The 19,370-nt window shown below is 36.8% G+C and overlaps 1 protein-coding gene across 1 annotated transcript; it reads right to left on the bottom strand.

Annotated features, from left to right (window-relative positions):
• Nucleotides 1-7,494: 7,494 nt before the first annotated feature.
• On the bottom strand, nucleotides 7,495-13,684 carry LOC113240407. Its single transcript, XM_026477699.1, has one exon. The coding sequence runs from the start codon at nucleotides 13,141-13,143 to the stop codon at nucleotides 9,991-9,993; it is 3,153 nt and encodes a 1,050-aa protein (XP_026333484.1). The 5' UTR covers nucleotides 13,144-13,684; the 3' UTR covers nucleotides 7,495-9,990.
• Between the last annotated feature and the right edge of the window lie 5,686 nt (nucleotides 13,685-19,370).

Raw genomic sequence — 19,370 nt, 5'->3', positions numbered from 1 at the left:
TTTTTATTATATATAATATTTTTTTATATAAATATAATAATAATAATAATTTTATATATATATATATATATATATATATATATATATATATATATATATAATCTATCAATCTATCAAATTATTAACATAATGTCGCAGGTTTACTTACTTACTTATTAGGTATAAAACCCAGGATCTCCTACATAGGAAGCAAGCGTTGTCTTGTTCTGTGGTTTGCACATTTTACGAATTTCCTTATTACAAGTTTATGTTGTTCTAAAAAAATGTTTTAAAAAGTTAAATAATGTTTCAAATACCCGGTTTATTGTTGTATTTTGGAAGTTTGTTGTACAGATCTTTTTGCGCTGGAGGCGATATTCGAACAAAAGTATATAGCTTGATGTGAAGTCTACATGTGAGATTACTATATTATCGTCATCCGAGATTAAAATAAAATTAAGATACTCTATTTAATTTAATGTGGTTAACATTTAGCTGCGTATATAAGGCATATAAAGTACGTACTAAGCATTCATACATTACTGCAGGATATATTTGCGTCAGTATGACATTGACCCCGCATTCAAGAACATGCGGTCGTAGCACCCGAGGTGCAGACGATGCAGTTCATAACTTATAGTATACTCGTATTTACCGACTGAAACAAGAAGGTAATTTCGATATCTAATTTTAATAATAGAGAACTACCTATGCTTGTTTCTTCTATTGTTCATATTTTGAATCGGTTCCTGAATAACCTACATACGTGCCCTTGCTAGCCAGGAGTCTCCTCTGAGTTATTAAAGCCTGCGAAAACTATGTACATCGCGTAGGGGACTTCGCATAGCTTTGAAGTGTTGCGAATCTTCTCTAGAGATTTCCTTATTGAAAAATATTCAAAGGTTCATGATGAGGCGATTAAGCCTGCAAGCGCGGCTATCACTGCTTTTCTTAAAAAAAATTATGCAAATGATTTTCTGACTTTTTTTACTATTCTGCCCATTAGATCGAGAAACAAAATCTCCAAACGTGATAAATAAAATAAAATGTGACAAACAGTCATACACTAGTCTAAACTGGAATATCGAAATTAAGTTCAACGAAATATTCAGAACACCCCGACCAGGAGATCTACTCCCATCCAACATCCGTCCGAAACAATTACTGTCAAATAAGTAATACTCGATCAAATTAAACGACGCGTGATGCGAATGAAACTTCATACTTGACATTGCGTTTTGACTTGATCGCGTATTACTTATTTGAGAGCAACTCTTTCGGCCGAATGTCGGACGAAGAACGGGAGTAGACTCCCGGAACCAATGATACAACATTCGTTACCTAAGGTGGCACTTTACATAGATTCATTAAAGATATTTGGTAAATTCATATTCATAACGTAATTTCATTGAACATCACGCTAGGATTTACAGTCAGGACTTTGGAACGTCTTATCGTAAATAGAATACAGTTGAGCCGAAATCTTAAATGTAAAAGGATTCAGTTATCCATGGCATTATGTCTCCGAACACGTGAAAGAAAGTTTAAATATCCATCGCTGATATTATTAATTCAAAATCCTTGAAACGACACAAATAAAACTGTTTTCAACGAAGAGAAGTCAATGTATGTCCTTCATAGCTCCTCTGTTACCAACATTGCTTTATTTTGTTTTTTATATTTTCTCGGCAACTAATGTTGAAATGATCGTTTGAGTCCTTGAGTCAAAATTTCGAGAAGAATCAACCACATCAAAGTGTTGCGCGTTCGTCCGCCTACAAACTTTAGTAAGTATAATAAATATATGTTATCAAGCGCACAACTTGTGAGACCGGAAATTAATTGAATTCCAGATAAATCACTGTAGTTTATCTCGTGATCGCAACCAATAGAAGCCTTTCTTTGAGCTCGGAAGACAATTCTGCTTAATTCTTGGATTTTTTAAAGTTTATTACCGTTCCATTTCTGTAATCGAACTTCGAAGACCTTCTATTTCATCTTCCGAGTTTATCTATTTACGCTTTGTTCATGTTGTTTGAATCTGAAGTTTTGTCATAATAGATTGATACGTTTAAATTGAATATCTTTCCACCTGGAACTTTTAAAACTAGAGTGCTATATCCACATTTTCACTTTAATCAGTCGACTTTTGTCGACTCAAAGTCTTTTTGATTTGAAAAAAAAAAACGATCTAGTATTTCCGGCGAAGGGTGTGAGTATTGTTTCCACTGTCCTCTGTCACTCCGCCGATTTACCCTCAACCAGATGTTCAGCTATACAAGGTAACGGTAAATATAAACGCTATGCAAATGACGTAAGGAACAATTTTCGAAATAGAATTTTGACAGTTCGAATATTTAGGTGTGAACCATCGTGACATGTTATAGGACAAACAAATTATGAAAATTTACTGTGTTGGCAACGGAAACTCTCCATTCTTCGCCGTGCCACCACTAAGGAACGGAATATACGGTCTCTCTAAGAAATATGATGTGATGTCTGCAAATAAATTTTTCAAGCCTCTATCATAGCCTCGAAAATATTCAAACAGAGCTCCAAAAAATGCAAAGCCTACTTTATTTTTTGGGAATTGAATTTAGCTTCTCTATTTTATTCTCCTTTTCGTTGCAATATCAATGAAAATTTTCGGAAAAATGTTAGTTTCAATCATTAGTTTTGCTCCTGAAATAAACCTAGCTTTCTCCTGGACGTGTACAAATAGAATTAATACACCCTATTTTTTTTCTGCCTAGGCTAAGTCCATTAATCCGATTTTTAAAAGGTGACGTTCGTCCCCATTACATTAAGACACTATTTAACACGCTTTGCCTTTAAACGGATAAGTAATGATTTAATGTAAAATTTGTAGGGACTAAACGAATCAGATTTACGGCAACCCAAAATGATGCGCAAATCCAAATAAGAGAGTTGTAACGAGATCGATATTCCACAATTAAACGCAGCGCACGCCGGCTCTGATTCAGTGTTGACCTTCGACGAAAGCGAAACCGGTGCGGGTCGTCGTGCCGGCCGCGAGTCAAAGGCGATCGTCCGCTGCAGGCTGTGCGTGCGCGCCGCCGCCGCAACCGCCTTTCCACCTTCGCTTTCATTACCCACTCAGATTTTACAATAATGTACCTATGTTAAACTATAATCGTTTCAGGGGTAGAGTGATTGGGCGCTTCACATGCCTTTGAAATGACAATTAACTTTTCCGACATGTTTGCGCTGCGATCGTCAACCAACTTAACTGTCAGCGTTTGCGCACTACGACTCCGAAATGTCATAGGAATCATAGTACAAGCTATATTGGTATTTTCTGGGATTCGAAACGGGCTTAGTGCATAAGCGACATCCGAAGTGGGTCCAAGTTTTTTAGATTTGTATAGTCTTGGATTCGGAACGAGTAGGAATCGGATGAAGTGCGAAAATGCGCTTATTAGGCTCAATTTTGCTATGACGTACAACATGCACTGCCTACGTAGTTTCCTCTTTCTCCGTAAAACCTCCTCGAACTTCACTACAGAAGTTTCATACATACGTGGTGGAGGGGTGTCACGTCCCTTTTTTTCTATATCTACGGGTCACACCACACCTAAACATATATGTTTATTTATAAATAAAATAAAATAAATTAAATAAAATATATAATTTTTATTAAAAAAAAAAGGAATCGACTTCAAACTTTACTTATACGTACATACAACTGAAACTAAAAAGCTAACAATCGGATACCGGAAACTGCGCGTAAATAGATTCATCCCCTACTTTGCCACCCTTAGAGGTGGAATATTTTTTTCATATTTAAATGGAACTAATACTGGTGTCCTCTTTCAAATCAAAATCATTTCGCGAATGGTTCTCGATAAATCGCGTGAAGAATTTTGTTATTATTGAAAATATGAAGTATTTTCCTTATGTCAATGACCTTCAAATTTATAATAATTTATATAATATACTATAGTTATGTGTACACTCAGAAGTTACTCGTTAAGTGAAACTTAAAATTTATTTCATCTTGAAAAATAATTTCCATATGTTTATTACAGGAACAGTACTCAAGATGTGCAGCCACTAGGCTGACTTCACAGAGGTCGATTCGGTCGGACTTTATCCAATTTGAGCATTCTCAACACTGTCAACACTGCTGAATTACGTTTGGCGATGTCGATTTGCCATGACGTATTTACATACTTTGCTCAACTTAAACCGAGCTTTAATACCTCCGATATCTCTACAATATACATAACACCTCTTGTCTGAATAATATAATTTAAATTGATATCAATGATAATTAATGAATTAAATGCAAAATAAATAAGTGAAATAAAAAAATAACACGCGGGCGTGAACCGCATTGATGTCTTTTGTATAGAACAAACAAAGTCAAGCATTTAAAAAAAATAAAGAATGAAATGTAAATGTAGTAGCAAATAAGTAGGTTATTTATTGTGCTATTGTCAGGGACGCTCCTGACCGCAGTCATCTCTTCATTTCTGCCGCCCTGGTGTGATTCGGGAAGCACCATTAGGCGTTGGCTGATTATTGAATCAGTTGCATTTGAACATGATGTAAAACCAAATCAACTGTAACGATTAACTTCGAAGTTAAGTTAGAAAACAATTGTGAAAAAGCGTAGGGATTGTACTATTAATTGCCTCTCTTCCGCTTATAAACTTCTTCCCATTGTGTATTCTTTTTCGTTTCCGCTGTACTTACGTACGTATATTTTATTCTATGAATATTACATACTTTTTACGTATAGTCAAGAGCATATCAGGTTTGATACTTTGAACTTCATACCGTTCATATTTTAAGCGTTAGAGTTGAATTCAATCATGCTCCTGATCGGGTACACATGCTAACCATTACATTATTTGTTAAAAATTTTATTTTCTCGTTTTGTCATCGTATGGTCATAAAATAGTGGGTAATATTATTGTCTTTACTAATGTATGTTACATATAGTGTTATAATGATAAAAGATACCTAGTTTTAGATCATTTCTGTATTTTTAGTACAACGCCTGAGTTTGTAATCTAAATACCAAAGTAGTTGTTTTTTTTTTTTCTTTTTTTCCATTGTACTTACGAAACATAATCAATACTTACTTAATCAATGTCGGGAAGGTGCTGTCATATCTGCGGCCCTCATATTCCGTTTTTGTCATCATCATTGTTCGTTAAGGCCCCTAGAATGTATGAAAGAACCCTGGGTACGCAGACTCGTCTCCTACCAGCACGAAATCTACCGAACCGCCATCGAAAGGTTGAAATACACTAGACGGGTCAGCATTGTGTCCATACAAAACGTTGCATTAGTATAATATAAATGTGTGACAATAATCTATACAAAAAAGTGGTGATAAGATTGTTTTCTTTTATGTGTTTTGTTATTCTGACTAAACGTCATGTCTATACAATGCACCGCGCTGCTTCTGACCACTATTTTTCCACGCTGCCGCCGTCAATGTACTTCACCGGCGTATAATCGGCGTGGCGAAAATTAGTTTCATTTTAATGAAGTATCAGCTTCTTTTTATTTTATAATTATTTACGATAATTTAACACAAAAACCAAATTTCCGTAAAATTAAAATTAATTACGTTCCTGTCCACGTAAGTCTAGTATGGACAGTACTTACTATTAAAGCCATTATGTTCATGACACTTGAACACTTGAAAAATGTAAGCCACGCCGATTTCACGCTGAACTCGCCGTCGTAATACCATCAGACGCCACCAACGATTTTAGAATCGGCACACATCTCTGCGTTATGAAGATATCAACGCGCCCACGTTAGTAGACCTTGTAGCTAATATAATCCGAAATGTCATTGTATGTTGCAATCTTTATAGCATCCATTAAAATACGTATCACTTGTAAAATTAACTCCATTATTGGCATTTTACTGTGTTTTCTATGCACAAAATTTGTAAAACTCATTGTCGAGTTGTGAATTAAGATTTTTATATGTATATTTTGTATAATATTTTTATTAAATTAAGGCGAAGTATGTATTTTAATACAATTGTACACCTCACGTAATTGATGTTTATCTAAAATATAAATATTATATATTATTGTATCACGTTGTAGTCAAAATTATATGTAGTAAAAATTATTTTATTTTCTTAATTTTTTTTTTATTATTGTGACCGAGAAATTTATTTTAGTTTATTACCAATTATTTACACTTTTGCAACAGTTATAGTTGAAAATAGTTATGCCGAATACATCAACCGTCAGTCACGTCCATTTCGTAAATTTTCGCTAAAAAAGAAAATGACCGTTCTACGCACTGTGTATTACATTTCTGCATAATTATTTTCAAGTGTAGTTAAGCAAAAGAAAAAGCTTATAATGTGTAATAAAGGAAAAATTCGCATTGGCTAGGGGCGGGAAATGAAACAACAATTTCACATTAAATTTATATTAAACAGATCTGAAACCATCACTACTGCTACAGCAATACCTTATTCCATAAACAGAGGAGCTGTGGGTCCTGGTACCGGTCGTCCACTTACAAAAAATAAATGACAATTGTCGAACCAATCCCCCACCATCCACCACACCGATCGATGTGTAGTAATCTGACAACAATTCTTCGCATTGCTTACAAATAATTAGGTATACAAATTCGCAAGATATTGTGGCAATTCTTTCATGTACGCCTCATACCGCATGTAACTGTCAATAAACGCGAGATCTGATAATTTAACGGTGCAATTAAACCTAAAAAACATGAAATTAAAACATACATGAAAAAATGGCGCGCACAGCAGTGAATGACAAAAGAGCTTTCGCCGTAGCGGTGTGACAGATCTGCCACCTTAATTATAGTACTATAAAGACTTATGCTATTACAAGTCTACGTACTGTGCACCAGACAATCTCTTAGAAATAATACTCATCTCATAATTATTGCTTTCGAACAGTTACCATGAGTCAAGTAAATAGCGAACATCTAAGACATTGCCTCCTGCACAACACCCGACAACAGTGGTTTATTTTGCGCTACGTCTAAAATAAACAAATTCCATTAAAATCAAGAAAATGCATGCAACCTTCGTGTCTGCTACATTACGTACCAACACTGGACGAGGGAACAATATATAAAAAAAACAACATCCTATCATATTAACTCTCCCAATTTTACTCAACTCAATGTAACAGAAATCATCTGGTAACTTTAAATTAATACACAAATATAATCATCACAAAAATCTTACATTTTATCGCCCTTACCACCTATTGTTATAAACTTGAAATCACTACGTTAAACTTATTTCAAAATAAGTCTATCGATGAATACGACAATAGAACATGTTAAATAACAAATTTATCATAATGTATATTTACATTAAAATATCTACCAGATACTACTAGTGTGTGCTTTTAACAGTATGAGAAGAGACAAAGGTCTGCTTAAAATATATATATATATATATATATAAGTAATTTTATATTGGACAATCCCGCGGCACGCCGGCGACCCGACAGCTATTAAATACCAGTGACTACGAATAACAAAAGTATAATGGGAATTTGAGGTATTTTGTTTCAATTGCGGCGATACAGGTGCAGGCGCATCGCAGATCGTCCTCACAACGCTTCTAACCCTATTACTCGTTACTTGAGGTAGTTTTGTTACATTATTGTGTCACGGTTACATTATTGCTATGAAGAAAATACTTCTATTACACAAAATTCTCTCAACAAGTATAAACTTTTGTCTTGTACTAAATGCATTTGTATGAACAGTTGTAAAATTTATAAATCTCTTAAATCTGCAAAAGCGTGTTTCTAAGTATAATGTTTATGCATCCGCTTCATGAACGAGGCCCATCACAAGTAAATGTTTAAGCAAAATTGTTATCTCTTTGATACCCCACAAAAATGCTACACTAAGTATTCAAAACATCGAAGTCATCAAGAAGCGGATGCATGCTCTGGTACACGGTCAAAGATACTTATGATTATATAAGTTAATTCGTATCTAAGAGGTAGGCCATCTCGGTCCAACGTTATTGCTTGTTGTCTCATATACATAAAATATGAATATTTAAATTATATTTATTCTGTGTATAAATTGAATATATGATATTATAAGATATACATTATGTTATATTACGTTAAGCTGATGAGGTAGTTCAACATGTAAGTGTTATACTATTTGTATAAAAATATTTCTGCAATATAATTAACATTCAAAAATACAAACATTATCAAAATTAAGTCGATATAATGTTCATATTGCACATTTACTATTAAGTGGTATCAAATGAAATATTGGATACTAATTCTGTGAATAGCCAACGATATGGATTTATTAAGATGATGCAAGCCCATCAAAATACTCGTAAGGTTACTGATATATATAGTACGTAAATAACTATTTTTTATTACGTATAAAGGTGTTGTTTTCAGAGAGGCAAGAAACGGATCGGCGCAAGCGCAACTGTCGTGATCTCAGCATGATGTACTCGATCAATTACGCTTGCGAATAATGAGTAACAAGGCGATTATTTTGAGATGCTTGTGTTATGATTACTTGATATGTCCTAACATACTGTGAATTCATCCATTCCCGCTTATATACAAAGGTCATGATCTTCCTTATAATTTGTTTAAAACTTAAATCGATAATTGTAATATTTTATTTAATACTATACAAAAAACATTTACATTATTATTTTAAATTATTGCTAGAGAATTTCATTATCATTAGGCTAAAAACTATTAAAATTAAATTGTTTCGCAACAGTTGGCGGAATTAATTTGGCAACGTTCAGGAAGACTACTTTCCTACCACTAACGAAACAGGAATGTATAAACTAAATTCGTTCAGATAACGCAATGGTAACTAAAATTGGACATAAATTAGTTAATTTCATGAAAAAATTCAGCATCTAAACAAAGAGTTTAACTAGCTTATAATATTAAAACAAATGTTAACAGGCGAAATAATTAGGAAGCACCGGAAAAATGTCAATAATCATAAGCAATAATGAAGAGAAACATACAACTAGAACAAAAGCGCGTAACATTGACCTAGTACAACGGACGTCAGACATGAGAATCGCCTACGCAAGGACGCGAGAACGAGTCTAAATCGAGCGTGGTGGAGTCGCGAGCGCAGCACCGCCACCACCGGGGCACGGGACGAGGCGCCGATTGGCACCAGCCAGTATACTGGACATAGGTACACGTTAACCTACTACTAGGTTCTATAAATATGTATAAATTGATCAAGTTATATTTTTGGCATAAAATAGAAATCCTTTCGATTTCATTTACTTAATTTCAATTTGTACCAACGTTTCAAATTGTTACAAGTCTTAAAATTTTATGTATGCGATTTAAAAATTTTCCGGCGAATATGTTAAAGTCAAAAAAATATTATTTATCCGTATAATCGATAATAATTATGAGAATCTACTTAAAATAATAATCTGGCAATCGAGTCCCAATTTACTTATATACAAAAATTACTCTAATTACTTTCAAAATACACACATAGCGTTTTTAACATTAACAATTATTACGCAAATAATAATACCCGAACTAAGTAAAAACTTCTACGGTCCGCAAATAGGATATGTACGGCGTAATTTTGATATACGAACGGTGAACGGCCTGTGACCGTTACCTACTTTTTGATTAATATGTAAAATGATATGATTTTGACTAAATGTATCGCGGAATATTACTCCAACGTGCTGTAATTATACGTTTAGCGCTCCGATGTACAGGAATATAAAGTCACCTTGTAACGGATACAAGGTTAGGTTGAATTAACAACAAAAAACTGCGCCGGAGTGCGCCGCGCTTTACCCTATAAGGACTCTAAGGACATAACTTTATAACAAAACATTCCGAATCGATCTACAGTAATTAATACTTTTAAAAAACATTATTGCAATGTTTATCTGTCTTCAGTTATAAATGATATGTATTTACACTCGAAACCTTCTTTATCGTGAAAACAATAAAGAGACATGCCAATCGCTCAAGACGTCGATGACGACGACGACGTAGACGACACTGTGGAAGAGGATGAAGAACGCAAGTTTTTCTTAATATGGGTATCAAAGTGTTTGACCATGTGATCTTTCCTGATGAAGCCTTTGCCGCAATGATCGCATGCAAACGGCTTACATCCAGAGTGCAGACACATGTGTCGGCGCAGGTCTGTTTTGTGATTGAACGACTTTGGGCATTCGTTACACTTAAATGGCTTATTTTCAGCGTGCTTTACGTAATGCCCTTCGTAGGAGACATCGTCCGAGAAGCGTTTGCCGCATCGATCGCACTTAAATGGCTTAGCTCCCGAATGGAAAGTCTTATTGTGCTGTGTGAGGTAGCATGCCTTGTTGAATAATTTATCGCACTCGTAGCATTTGTGCACCGTTGTGGCAAGAGCCGTCTTCTTCACCTGGTTGCGCTCGCTAAGCGGCGTGCTCACCGTCGATGTCACTGCCGGCGAGCTGCGGTTCTCATTTTCAGCTTTTGCGCTCTCTGGGCTCGCCGGAGACTTCATTTGAGACCCATAGTTCTCTTTATTTGCGTAATCCATTATGTCCTCGATTTTCAATATCTGAAGCTCGCTAGAGTCCGTCCGAAAGATTTCATCTTCACGTTTTATGGTTTTCCCTTCTACCACATAGTAATATGGATTGTAACTAACTACATTATCTTTTATCGTCTTAGGGGAAAAACTGTAATCGTAATCCATTGTTTGTCCACCGATTTCGATTTGGGAACTGTTATATTGTAGAGGAGAGTGGACTGGATCCACGATAATATAGCCGGCGGTGGATTCGTCGGCAATGACTTGACCCCCCACGTTAGGTGGTGTGATATAGTTGGAAACATAAACGCTGAAGCTCTGCGTTTGGAGCTGCGCGAAGCTCGGCAAGCGTCCGCTGGCAGGCTGTCTAGTCGTTTCCTGTTCCATAACTTCGACTACTTCTGGCGTGGATTCACCAAAAGTAGCCTGACTGGCTATAGGCAGGTTGTTGGTAGCCATATCCATAACGTGGGGGGCACTCCCGTTTGGGTAACTCGGAGCTATAGTCTGCTGAAAATTCTGACCCAAATATAATGGGGTGTGCGTGGGGTCCGGAACCGAAGGTCCCAAAGGATCCGTAGACCTCGGGTTGTACGGGTTGACACCCAAATGACTGAACGGCGGCAGCGTGTGCGGTGTAAGAGCCGGCGTACTCTGAGTTAGAACTGGAGTTGAAATATTGCTGGTTGACACTGATAGCAGGCCCCTCATATGGTGATTTTGAGAAACAGAGGGACCTGCTTCCCCGTTTGGGGGATTGCCGGCTGTAGTTATTGCAGCGCCTTTAGATCCCTGGTGATTACTATCGGAAGGGTTCCCTATACCCGGCGGTTGACTACCTATATTAAGCGGATGAGAACCGGCCTGATGCTGTAAAGGGTGATTAGCTAAAGGATTATTACTGAAATTATTATCTAGATTACCCTGTTGAAGATGCGTATATGGTGACTTCGACTGCATGGCGCCAACTCGGTGAGAGCGATCGAAGCCTTGAGACCCGTAGTGCGACTGGAGGGTGGCATCATCAATGCTACGACCATCCTCAGAGGGGACGGGGCTCTGGGTGTTGGAGTCTGTCGATTGCTGCTGTGAGCGTGGTTGCAATGGCTCACGACTAGGGTGGTGATGATTGGAGATTGGCATTGTTGCTGGATCTGGTTGACCTGATGACCTCACAGCATTTTTATGCAGAGTAGTGTTGTAATGGCGTTTAAGGTGTCCAGAACTGGTAAACCATTTGTTACAGGCAGTACAGTTATAAGTTTTAGGTCTTCTTGCTTCGTTCGATTTCCAGTTAGCGCCTTTACCCCCAATTGATGGTAGCGCTGATGAAGTGGGATTAGCAGGCTGTGTGCTTGTTATTTGGGGTGCAGCTGGAGAGTCGTACGGGCGGTAAGGCGGCTTCATGTCAGGGTTTGAAGACCCAACCTGACCAGTATAATCAGTCAACGCAGGCATTTGAACTCCAGGGTATATCTTTTGATCCACGTGCATAAATGGCTTCTGGTCATGATGTACACTGAGAAATTTATCTTGTCCGTAAGGAAATTTTTGATCAGGGTGAAACATCTTGGCTTCCGGTGGATATACTTTTTGTTCTCCGAACATTTTTTGATCTTTGAATAAAGATACATCTCCGTTAATTTGAGGACTACTATATAGCTTTTGTGCTTCCCAAGGCATTATAGGTACCGTGCGGGAGTTTACTTCTCGACCAGGAGCTGGGGTGTCATCATAGGATGCGTTCTGTTGTTCACCGTCGTTTCCTTGATAAACCACTTTTTGAGAATCAAGATCTAAAATATCTGACGATTCTTCATGCTCTTCTTTAATTTTGGCGCTGTCATTTTGATATCCGGCGTTATTGTATTGTTTTCCAGGAAATTGTTGAAAAGGCAAAGAAGCAGTAGCTGGGGTGGAGCTAGTGCCCGCATGCGCTGAATTACAGTGCTCATTCAGTTGGACAGCGGAGTCGCATACAAACCCGCACTTGTCACATTGGTTCGGTGAAGGTGATGGCGTTGGCTGATTTAGTGGTTGCCCGTACAATGGACTCGAAGATGATACTTGGGATACACGTTCTTGCATATTGTATGGATGAAAGCGATTTGCTTTATGATAATCTTGGTTATATTGTGATTGCTCCCAGTTAATTTGTTCGGAATGCTGATTTTGCGGAAAGCCAGAGTGACTATAGTTATTACCAAACTGTGCTCCTGGAGAAAAATTCGTTTGGTCTGGGTTCTGGTAAGGCGATGGTGCACTGTGGTAGCTCTGCGGTGTCGCGGGATGAGGAAACTGCGCCGAGGTCTCCGGCGTGGCCCGCTGCTGAAACTCGGGGCTTGGCTTGGTTATCATGTTGTCGCTTGAGTCAGCCGGAGCCGACACCGTCGTATCGTTCTTCACTTTTGTGCCGTTATTGTTCTCGGAATCATTTTGTGAGTTTTGCGTGCCCCACTTTACGTACAAATTTTCTTTATGGTATTGTAAGTGAACTTCTAACGAATCGAGAGTGTCCAAGTAGAGGTCGCAAACCTTACAATGATAGTCCCTCGCCGGCAAAGTCGACGAAACAGCGCTACTGTTAGCCATTTAAATCATCAATCCAGCGGAGAGCACCGTCTCCTCCAACGAAAAAAAAATAATAAAAAAATAACACTCCTCGTGTCGACGTTCATGTAGTCCGCGCTTTGTGAATCGGGCGCTACAGGTTAGTCATGGTCGTGGTTGCGGCGTCTCCCCTCGGCAGCAAACTCAACTTATACTACGGGGATGTTTTGGAAGAAAGTTTTTCGCGGCATTTCCGCGCGGGCGGGCGGTGGGCGTCGCGGCCACGTGCGCACCGTAAACACTCCGCTATCTGCCGGTCTCGCTGATGACTCCTGCTCCTCCTCTCACACTGTATTGTCCACATACACTTATTGTTTCAAAAAGTTTTTATCTTATTGTTCATGTCAAATTCCAGTCACTTATCAAAAAAATCTAAGTAAATAAAAGTTTTCAATCTTAACCACAAAAGTTGTCGGTGCGTTTAAAAGTTGGCACTTGTTTATAAACTCAAAGACCCGAAGCGTGAATGTAGTTAGTTTGTAGAGGAGGTGGCGCGACGCGGAGGCGACACGGTCAGTCGCCGGGTACGGACGCTGTGAACGTTTACTAGCAACTGACAGCCTTCCCAAAGTCGCCTTCGGGGGCATGACTTCAATAACAATTCGCAACGTCGTCCCCCACCGAGGCATGCGTGCGAGCGAGAGCGGCGTGCGGTGATGAAGTTATCGCTCCTTCGTCCTTTTGTGAGTCGTAGGTGCGAGAGAGACAGTCACAGCAGGGGTAACGGGGTGCGCGGGACGAGTCTGGTCCTACTCTTTCTCAAAATTGAAATGCCCGGTCGAAATGTCCGGTGATGCTGCGTCCGAGTAGGATAGCGATAGCACCCACCACCCTTACAATGCGGGCGGACCGAGCCCTGCAATGAATTCCTAAAATTTTAAATCCTATTTTATTTAATAAAAGAAGGAAAAATACTTAAAATGTTACTCGAATTAAGATTTTTTCCAAAATCCTTAAGGCATAAAAAATCTTGTCTATTTAATATACACTAAAGATACATATATACACTATACTTACAATAAACACAGTAATTAAAATGTGTTGCTTAAAAAACTACGTTACATTTGGTGTGTAATTGCTCAAACCATTTAATAAAATAGGACTACATGTACGATATTGATTAGTCACAACGAAACGCTTTGTTTTTGACAATGTATTTAATATGAAGTAATTTGAGATTTGAAATTTTAATTTAAGCGTCGCATCGTACTTTGCGCATCAAACAATAATTAATTGGCGGTTATTTAATACGCACAAAAACAAATATCTACACAAAATTCTAAAACAATAAAGAACCTTCAAATTTTATCGGAATGGCCGAGAGCAGCGCAGGGCACTAAAAATTTTGCATCGTGGACGGCTGAAGGGTGCGGGGCGAGAGGAGGCTCTCAGGCGCGGTTTCTTAATTTTTTTCTAAACACATTGAAGAAAAGCATAGACGGTGTGCAGCGTTACCCACAACTCGGACATTGCATGATCAATAATGCATACATAATCGTGATAAACGGAAGTTTTTCGAAAACAATGCACATTTAGGAGCGCTAGTGCTCGCTGGCATCAGGCTAGAGCGCGTAGTTGCCGGCCGGACACGAGACCCATGCAAACTATGAGGGGTGCCGACATTGATTTTCTCGGACTACTATGCCGATCACTTCCTTATCCGCGCACCCTGTTCGATTTTACACTCGGACCCTCTCTACTCTCTACATCTATTCACCTGCTTGATTCTGTTTTAAAATTATTTTGCATTACTGCCTTATATAACCACCGAAATATTTCATAGTAGGCATCTAATGTTTAACTGCTCTTTTATATTGACATAATTTACCACGGTCTTAAACTCTTACCCGCAAACCACAGACTTATTACAAAACGAATATATATTATTGCAAAACGATAAAATTTAATAAATTTGTATAATATAAGTAAATATTGGTTACATTGTGTATATCCACAACATCACACCATGTCATTAATTTGTCGAAACCCGATGAACCATTGTTTGCTGCAGCATTTATTCACACCACCAGGCAATATAGAAATGTGTACCATTAAGTACACTGTTATTTAGCGGGACCAAATTATTGTCTAAAATAAGTTTGTGTTTTTGTCTGTAATTACATCCCACCATGGAGCATTTTTAATTCCTTACAAATAAATAATTAAGTCACCCCGTTAACTGGTTATCATTAAAATACTTTTTATTATATTATATTATAAAAAAAAACTGTCATAGTTTAAAGAAAAATAATTTTTTACATACAATTATGAAAATAATAACAACTGTTAATTATTTCAACAATTACTGATTTGTAGTAATTTCACTAAGGAATAATGAGCGTGGTGATTTTTCGGAATAAATTGGGTATAACATTATTCCTCAATTAAATATGATAATAATAATAATAATAATAATTAGCCTATATATAGTCCTAGCATTAGGCACAGGCCTCTTGGTTCATCGTTCCCATGCGGGCCCATGCTGATTGGGAACTTTACACACATCAGGCGTGCAGGTGAACAGATTTCCTCACAATGTTTCTTTACGCTCACGGTAAATTTTTAATTAAATTTCGCACATAAATCTGAAAAATTCTGAAATGCAAGACCGGATTCGATCCCACGACCCTCTGCTTGCAAGGCAATAGGTCAAACCACATAAGCTACCACCGCTATCCTCAAATAACTGCTTTTTATTAGTAGAAATTTCCACCGTATTTGTTCACGTCTACAAACAATTTAGCTTTGTTTATACTAAATACCTATTACTTATTAATTATGAAGTTAACGCAGAAATTTCATGTCTATAAATCTACATATTCAAAACCCTAAATTGTGGTAGATATGTAACCAGTACTTTTTTCACAATTTTGAAAACAAATCATGAAATTGTTAAATATGTTGACTTCTTATTGTGTAAACGAGTGTAATACATGTCAAACGGGCTGGTTAATCCGCACTACTGTATCATTCATAACATTTATGAGGGCGCGCAATAAACACTGACAAAGTTGAGCCAACAACTTTCCCCCTTACCCTACTCTGCTCAACTGATGCCAATTAACTACATTAATACCAGGCAAAAGTTACTTTTCTTTACTAATATAAGTAAACTTTTTTACGTACCAAATACCTTTTTACTTTTTACTTGGATAACCAAGTATAATGTTTTTAAAGTACAGAACTTATTCTTTAAAATGGATACAATTTATTTTGTTACAACTTTATAATTTAAAATACTTATTTTGACCCACTTTAACAGTTTTATTTAAAATTATGTATTTTCAAATACCAAAAACTTCTTGAAATAGGTCACACACACTCAACGCGTTACTATAATCTACTATCCTTTTTCAATTTGACATAAATACTAGATGCATGAGTACTACTGCATGTGTATATAACTCTTAATTACAAATGATATTTTCTTCTTTATAGAGTATCCATTCTTACTTTTTCTTTATTCTAATTATTTTAGCCTTCTACTAACACGGAACGACCGACCTGTTATTAGCCTTATTAACAAACATAACCTATTTTTGTTACACTTATGTAAAACGCCATTGAACAATCTAAAATAAAAAAATAAAACAAAGGTCAGAATAAGTATAGGTTGAAGAGCCTATTTCTGCCGTCCACTAACAAAACATGACTAAGTGACAAATGGTCAAATATCCGTTTTCAATAGCAAAAGATACTCTTTTAAAAACAGTTAAAATTAGTTAAGTTGCTCGACTTAACGGAACTTATTCTAACGATGCATAGTTGAAATGTCATTAAACAATTTCAATATTCAAAACTGGGTTATGGTTTTTTTATATCTCAAAAAAAGCCACGTTTTAGGTAGCGGACGGCAGATTTATTGACACCAAAAATATGAATCCACCATACTGCTGGTAAATTTCGATAATTGAAGACAAATATACCACGCTTCTAAAAATCCGGTAAATTGAATTCTTCGTAAAAGATATTATTGAGTGTGATTTTTTACACAAAACCATAGACAATAGCGAAGCGAATACCATCTTATTTGTCTTACGAAAAAAGCTATAAATGTTTATTGACGAACAAAAGACGTAAGAAATACTTACTAATAATATCCACGTGCAAACTTAACAATGCGTAAGCAATAATACCAGGTGCAGCTCATTTTGCCAAGCAGCGAAAATATATGCTTAAATATAAGAAACGTCTTCCACCTGCCCTCCTCACGTCATACACAATTCATATATTAAACAAAATTTGTATACATCTCTGTGCCTATATTGTATTTATTCTAATGATTGCTGAAATAGAGAAACAGTAAAAATATTAATCGAAATTAAAAAAATATTGTTTCTTTATTGTTGGGTACATGCTATAGGTGCCCAATTTAAAATTAAGCTGAGCTCATGTTCATGAACAAAACAGTCGCACGGCTGATTTGAAGATAAAAATCTGTTCACCTTGTACAAATTCGATTAATTATTATGATGAGTTTCAACGATATTTTTTACATTTCCATTACAAAATGACAAAGTTTTATATGTTGTTACGTATTTACGCCGAGACGACTGCACAAATTTGGATGAAATTGGATGAATGGATAGCTCTATGTCGCTGGCTTTGCTTGTTATGATACGGTATCGGGTGCAAAGTAATATTTTCCCATTGGAGGACAAATACTTACGTAATCAAAATCTCCACTTAATAAGCACACCTCACAATATCCGAATATGCTGGAGCCAGATACAATGTTTTTATGTAATACGCATGCTTGTCTTAGTTCTGTAAGACATAAGCACTAATTATAAGTCTCAACTTGACTTTAGCGTGGAGGTCGTAGCGGTGAACCGAATTCTGAGAACGCTCCTGTTTTTAGTCGAATCGCGACCAGACGTGTTATTATTTTGCGATTACCTATCGTCATTTTCATAACAGGTTGTATCGCTATAAAATGTAGGACAAATGATGTGAATCACGCGAAATGTGGTATTATCAAACGTTATTTTTAAATTAATAAATAAAATGGTGTGACATGCGTTTTACCCATGTTTTTACTCATTTAAATATTTTGAACTGACTTCATCTTAAGTACGTATATAGCCAATTTTGAAGTAAAACCAGAAATTGTTAAGGCTTCTATTACATACCTACATACACAAGTTTAATAAGTACTGCGGCATAATTTAACAAAATGATTTTCCTTATCAATTATACATAGGTACCTAAACAACTTTGGAAATACCAGCATCGAGTATAACATCTAGAATACCATTATGTTCTAAACTCACTTCATGCTATGTATAATACTCCAAAAATTTACAATAATTCAAGCGTACGTATGCATAAATTTAAAACCTGACTAAAACTCGGTAACTAGTGAAGCAACTAAAATGTGCGACGTTGTCAAATTTACGACTTACCAAAAAAATGCATCTAGCAACATCGCATCTTCCGAGCGCGTTGCGAGACATACCCACACTGCAGCACAGTTGACAGGTGTTGTATGGATGTCGCCCTAACACCAATGTAAGGGCGAACAGCCCTTACCAATGGTTTCCGAGAAACGCTTTCTCACACCACCATCGAACGCATCTGTGTGCATCAAAAAAAAATCTAGCGTGCACCCACTCAATCCTGTGTTAGCGAGAAAACAATATTACGCTGACAATGATGCCGCCGCGCCGCCGTGCCGCGTTAAAATTGATCTGCAATTTCAACAAAATGCCACGTTTCGAGAATTAACTATGTGTACCACACGCACTAGCATTATCGATGTAAATTTTTAAACACACTTTTACGACAATACATTTGCGTTGTACAATACAAAGGCCTGATTATGTATGTAGATGTGTATCATAAATAATACGATAAAATATACATAATGTAAGACTAGTGCGCTCCATTTATAGCTTCTAATGAAAGCGATGTTGGTACAGACCGAGGATAATTTCATAAACAAGAAATTAACTGTAGATGATTGAAGTGTCGTACTAGGGCGTCCTAGAGAACGTTTACGATGTATCATTGGAGAGCGCTACGCCATTGCCTTGAGTAGAAGATAACGGGCGGACGCCAATTGTTAAATAAGATAATAATTCTTTATTTTCGTCAAGATAATAATAATTCAGAACCTCAGAATTTCAACGAGATTTGTTCGATCATGATGTTGTGTTTGAGTAAAAAATATGAGAACGAAAATATCATTGTAGTTGTATTTAGTGTAC

The sequence above is a fragment of the Hyposmocoma kahamanoa genome, unplaced genomic scaffold (assembly GCF_003589595.1).
Source record: "Hyposmocoma kahamanoa isolate Upper Pololo Valley unplaced genomic scaffold, ASM358959v1 100021, whole genome shotgun sequence".
Taxonomy (NCBI): domain Eukaryota; kingdom Metazoa; phylum Arthropoda; class Insecta; order Lepidoptera; family Cosmopterigidae; genus Hyposmocoma; species Hyposmocoma kahamanoa.
The sequence above is the reverse complement of the archived record's forward strand: the minus strand, read 5'-3'. Positions and strand labels throughout refer to the sequence as shown.

What these genes read in the sequence shown, in the direction of transcription:
- LOC113240407 (XM_026477699.1), bottom strand. Translation starts at nt 13,143, where the DNA reads ATGGCTAACAGTAGCGCTGTTTCGTCGACTTTGCCGGCGAGGGACTAT.